The following is a 6,116-nucleotide window of genomic DNA, read 5'->3' as shown; positions in this document are numbered from 1 at the left end:
ACTAATTAAACACGCAAAAGATATCCAGCGTTTTTATCTATTTGTGAATCGTTTAAAAGCAGTACCCATTTCTTGTGGTTAAGGTTTGCGAAGCACTCCGCTTAACCGTACATTACATTCAGTTCGAAACACATGCAAAAAATATTCCGTTCATAACCAAAAACAATAAAATTATATTCCGTTCGAAATCGAGAAAAAAAAAAAATATATTCCGTTTACAAAAAAATCATCAAGTTAGTGATAGTGGTACATTTTTGTATTCTCTATCTCCTGTCATCGTTGAATCGCTGTTGCTGTTGTTGCTCGCAGTTGTTCGTTGTTTTGTTGTTGGTTTGAGTTTGCTTTGAATATTCTTCGGTGGGAATAATTTATTTAGCATGGAGGCCTTAAAACGTCAACGGGCAGCGCTGAAAGGGCAAATAACGAGGATATCTACATACTGTGATTCATCGGCCACTTCATTAGCTGAATCCACTCTACGACAGGCTAAGTTGGAGCAATATATGCAATCATATGAGCGCATCCAAAACGAAATTGAAGCCGTTGTCGAAGAAGAGCATTTGGAAGGTGAAACACAGTATCGCGTAGAATTCGAAAATACATTTTTCTCGGTACACACAAAATTAACAGAATTGTTACAAACTCAAAGATCGAGTGATTCGCGATTCGAAGAAGAAAATGATATCGGTAAAGCCCTCAAATCGCTAATGGAAAATCAGTGCGCGTTAAACGATGTTGTGAAGTCGCTATCCGAATCTTCGCGGCGTTCAATAACGATCAACACAAACGAAACGATAGCAAGACTTCCAGATTTGAAAGTGCCAGAATTTAATGGCAAATTTGACGAGTGGGTTCGGTTTCGCGATCTTTTTACGTCGTTGATTGCATCAAAAGAAAAACTCACGGGCGTCGAAAATTTAGAATATCTCCAGACATGGCTCAAGGGAGATGCATTATCGATTATAAAGCACCTTACCCCAAGCAACGACAATTTTAATGTCGCGTGGAATTTAGTGAAGGCCTGTTATGATAAACCGCAGTTTATCATGGTCGCCCATTTAGATAATATTTTTGATCAACCATGCCTTAAAGCAGGATCACTCAGTGAAATTAAACGCTTATTTACGGTCACCAGTGAAAACATTAACGCGTTGCGGGCATTAAAACTACCGGTTGATGCGTGGGATGTGCTGATGGTGTATTTCTTATCCAAAAAACTAGATTCCGGGAATCGAATGCTATGGATTCGTTTCATTAAAAATAAATCAGATTCGACATTGTCAGATTTTAATCGGTTCTTAGGCGAACGTATTAACGAATTAGAAAGCCTCAACTTATCGAATATCGGTCATTCAAATGCTTACAAATCGGTTTCCAAAGATGTGGGAAAAAGAGTTATGAACGCTACTGTTCCTTCCTGCCCAAAATGTAAACATAAGCATTTCTTATATATGTGCCCACAATTTCGTGATTTAGCCATACCGGCTCGTTTTGAATTCGTTAAATCTAACAATTTATGTCCAAACTGTATTCGCACAAAGCACAATTTAAACGAGTGTAAGTTTTCGCATTGCAAGATGTGTGGATTAAAGCACAATACGATGCTTCATTATGAATCCCACTCTCAATCTAATTCAAATAATATTTCACAAGCTACCTCGAGTGGTAGCTCTCGGATTCAGCAACAATCGCCAGGTTCCTCGAACGGTCTAGTGGTTAATACGATGCAACATTCTTATCGGGAGTGCTTTACGATGCTACCAACGGCATTGGTAATGGTCAGGGATGGGCGCAACGAGCTGCAAATGTGTAGAGCTCTACTTGACTCGGGTTCGCAAGCAACTCTTATTTCGGAGTCGTGTCTCCAAAGGCTAGGCCTAAAACGTATTCACGCTAAAGTTCCTATTCTCGGTCTAGGGCAGTGCGAAAGTGTTCACGGAACTCGAGGAAAAGTAAAGCTCGATATCTCCTCGCACCTTAATACAGTTAGCTTGTCGGTGCAAGCATTTATTCTTTCGTCCCTCACAAACGATTTGGCGAGCGTGGAAATTCCAAGTGTTAACTTATCGTACTTTAATAATCTGACGTTATCAGATCCAACGTGTAACCGCCCACAAAAAATCGATATTATATTGGGCGCCGATATATTTTTTGACATTATCGCAGAGGGTAGAATTACGCATCCTTCAGGGTCACCGGTCGCGCAGAATACCATATTTGGCTGGGTGATTGCCGGAAACATTTCATTGGCCCACGAACATTGTTTAGGAATTTTCCACTCCACGGTCGATACCGATACGCTTCTACGAAAATTCTTCGAGCACGAAAATATGTTTGATGGTAATTCCACCGAGTACGAGGTAAGTGAAACCATTGAAAATCATTTTGCATCTACACATTTTATCAATTCGGACGGTAGATTTGTAGTTAGCTTGCCATTTTCAAGAACACCAATCGAATTTGGAAACTCCCGAGATGCAGCATTAAAACGGCTAACTGCAATGGAGAGACGATTCTCCAAGGACTTAAATCTAAAACGCGAATACGCAGCATTTATGGAGGAGTATGAGCAGCTAGGTCATATGTCCGTTGTGCCCGAAAGTGAACGCGAACGTTCAGCATTCTACTTACCCCATCATGCGATATTAAAGCCCACTAGTACTACTACTAAGTTAAGGGTCGTCTTTGACGCGTCATGTAAGTCCACGAATGGATTTTCCTTGAACGATTATTTGCGCGTCGGACCTACGATACAAAACGATTTAATTACAAACCTTGTCAAGTTTCGAAAACTTAAAATTGCGGTCAAGGCTGACATTGCAAAAATGTACCGTCAAATATTGGTAAACGCGAACGACGTACATTTCCAGCGTATAGTTTGGAGGAACAACGTTAGTGAAGAGCCGCGTGATTATCAACTCCAAACAGTTACATACGGTACGGCTTCCGCCTCTTTTTTGGCCACGAGGGTCTTAAAACAAATCGGCATCAATAATATAGCGAGATATCCGCGGGCTTCGGACAGCCTAATTAATGACTTTTATGTAGATGACTTTATGTCTACTTTCGATTCCATTGAAGATGCCACAAGTGTTAAAAATGATCTTTGCCATATTTTGAAACAATCGGGAATGGACCTTCGAAAATGGTCTTCAAACTCGCGAGAATTTTTAAATACAATCGATGCCGAGCATCAAGAGACAGCAACCGAGTTGTGTATTGGCGAGACTGGTGTAAAAACATTAGGGTTATGGTGGAACGTTGAAGTCGATTGCTTTGAGTTCCATGCATCGTTAAATACCCTACGTGCACAAGCCACAAAACGAGAAGTGTTATCGGACATTGCGCGCGTCTTCGATCCCTTAGGATGGCTTTCGCCAACAGTTGTCAAAATGAAGGTTTTCATGAAGCATCTTTGGCTAAGACAAATAGGGTGGGATGAGTTTATCCCTATGGACCTTTACAACAAGTGGTCAGAATTCAGATCGGATCTGGATTCCCTGCGTGTCATCCAAATTCCGCGTTGGCTGCATTCAAGTGAGGGGAAGGTTATGGAATTGCACGGCTTTGCTGACGCGTCAGAGTCAGCATATTCTGCTGCAGTATATTCCAGAGTGGTAGGACCCGACGGTATTCGAACTGCGCTCATTTGCGCGAAAACAAGAATTGCGCCAACAAAACCTACACTTACAATACCGCGCCTTGAACTATGTGGCTCTTTATTGCTAACGAAATTACTTAGCAAGGTGAAAGATGCCCTTATGATTCATGAAACCGAATGCTTTGCCTATACGGATTCAACAACCGTTCTTCATTGGATTCACGGATTCCCCCGACAGAGAAACGTATTTGTTGACAACCGAATTTCTCAAATCGTCAGTAAATTTCCTGTATCTATATGGCATCACGTACGAACGGCAGATAATCCCGCAGATTGTGCCACCCGCGGTATAATGCCACATTGCCTGACTAATTTGAACTTATGGTGGAACGGGCCGCGGTTTTTACGCAATGAGGTGATTACGTTTTCTACCTTGCCAGAATATAGTGAAAGTGCAAACGAATGCAGACTTGTCTGTTTAACTGAAACTCCGAACATTAAAAACTTTGAAATATCTACACGTTTCTCGAATCTTAACCGTCTTTTGCGCGTTGTTAGGCGATGTATTCTTTTGTTTCGAAGACGACAAACACAAAATCCATCGCGAATTCACTTTCTTTCACCGCAAGATCTACTTTTGGCAAAAATCGCTCTCGTTCGGATCTCGCAAGGCCAGTACTTTCTCGACGAAATAAATTGTTTAAAAAACTTTGATGCGGTCTCGAAAAAGAGTAAATATCGATTTATGGATCCTTTTATCGACAAATTCGGAATACTCCGCGTAGGAGGGCGATTGAAAAACGCGTCAATACCGTTCGATCAGAAGCATCCAATCATTCTTCACAAGGATGATCATTTTACGACGCTTATTGTCAGCGACTGTCATATAAGCAATATGCATGCCGGAATACGACAGATGACGTATCTTCTGCATCTTAATTATTTCATTCTCGGCGTTCATCATGTAATTAAACGATGCGTATATAAGTGCCCTACATGTGTACGACAACGAGGAATACCTTATCAACAGAAGATGGGCAATTTGCCCCAGCAACGATTGGAACCGGGAGTGACCTTCGGCAATACCGGCGTCGATTATGCTGGGCCATTTACGGCCAGGTCTTGGAGAGGACGAGGTGCGAAGCAATATAAGGTGTACGTGGCCTTATTTATTTGCATGGCAACGAAGGCCATACATCTGGAGGTAGTCACCGAGCTTTCATCAGCAGCCTTCATAGCTGCATTGCGAAGATTTGTGGCCAGGCGTGGTAAGTGCCATACTATTTTTAGTGACAACGGCACAAATTTCATGGGCGCCAATCAAACCCTTCGCGATTGGGCGAATCTTCTCAATTCGGCCAGCTTTCAAACTGACGTCACAGGTGAACTTACCACCAACGGAATTAATTGGATCTTCTCACCGCCTCATGGTCCGCATTTCGGTGGACTTTGGGAGGCCGGCGTTAAAACATTAAAATTTCATTTACGAAGAGTGATGGCGAACACATCAGTGACCTACGAAGAATTTTCAACGATCTTGTGCCAAATCGAGGCATGTGCAAATTCAAGGCCATTGTGCGCTCGTTTTGAAGGTGATATCGACCCTTTGACCCCAGCGCATTTTCTGATCTCGAGACCTTTGTTGACTGTGCCTGATCCAACCGATATAAACTGCAAAATTTCACTATCGAATAGGTGGCAATACCTGCAATCTCTTGTTCATGGTTTTTGGCAAAAATGGTCTCAAGATTACATCAACCAATTGCGCAAGAGGTCAAAATGGCAAGAGAAGTCTAAAAATATCGAAATAGACGATGTAGTCCTCATAAGGGATGAAAATCAACCGCCATGCCGATGGCTTACCGGAAGAATCGTCAAAACCTATCCCGGACAAGATGGACTTGTACGAGTTGCGTCCGTCGTTACAGCTAAGGGTGAATTTAAGCGGCCAATTTGCAAACTATGTCCTCTATTACTTGGTTGAAGCCGGCCTTCAACGGCGGGAGGATGTTTACGCTGCAGCCTTAATGCGTTCGAACCCTAGACCGAAACAGCATAGAAGAAGAACAACAACAAAAGGAAGATCAAAATATTGTAATAAATGTCTGTCTCTGTCCTTCTATATAAAAAATAAAAGTTTAGTTTTTTGGTTCATGACTGCTACGAAGCACGCGTTTTTATTTTCGATCGGAACAGTCCACTTATTCGTTTCATTACGCATACAGCATGCACCAACTCATCTACAAAATTTGGTCGGAAGAAAGCATGCCCGATGAGTGGAATCTCAGCATAGTGTGCCCGATACATAAGAAAGGAGACCCTCTAAACTGCGCCAACTACAGAGGCATCAGTCTCCTTAACATTGCGTATAAGATCCTCTCTGCCGTATTATGTGAACGTCTGAAGCCATTCGTCAACAACCTGATTGGTCCTTATCAGTGTGGCTTCAGACCAGGAAAGTCCACTATCGACCAAATATTCACACTACGGCAGATCTTGGAAAAAACCCAGGAGC

The 6,116-nt window shown here is 42.2% G+C and overlaps 1 protein-coding gene across 1 annotated transcript; it reads left to right on the top strand.

The window, feature by feature from the left end:
- The first annotated feature begins 377 nt into the window (after positions 1–377).
- On the top strand, positions 378–5,585 carry LOC129950717 (uncharacterized). Its single transcript, XM_056062643.1, has one exon. The coding sequence runs from the start codon at positions 378–380 to the stop codon at positions 5,583–5,585; it is 5,208 nt and encodes a 1,735-aa protein (XP_055918618.1).
- The last annotated feature ends 531 nt before the right edge of the window (positions 5,586–6,116 follow it).

This window comes from Eupeodes corollae, chromosome 1 (genome assembly GCF_945859685.1).
Source record: "Eupeodes corollae chromosome 1, idEupCoro1.1, whole genome shotgun sequence".
NCBI lineage: Eukaryota > Metazoa > Arthropoda > Insecta > Diptera > Syrphidae > Eupeodes > Eupeodes corollae.
Note: the sequence above shows the minus strand (reverse complement) of the source record. Positions and strands in the feature narration are given on the sequence as shown.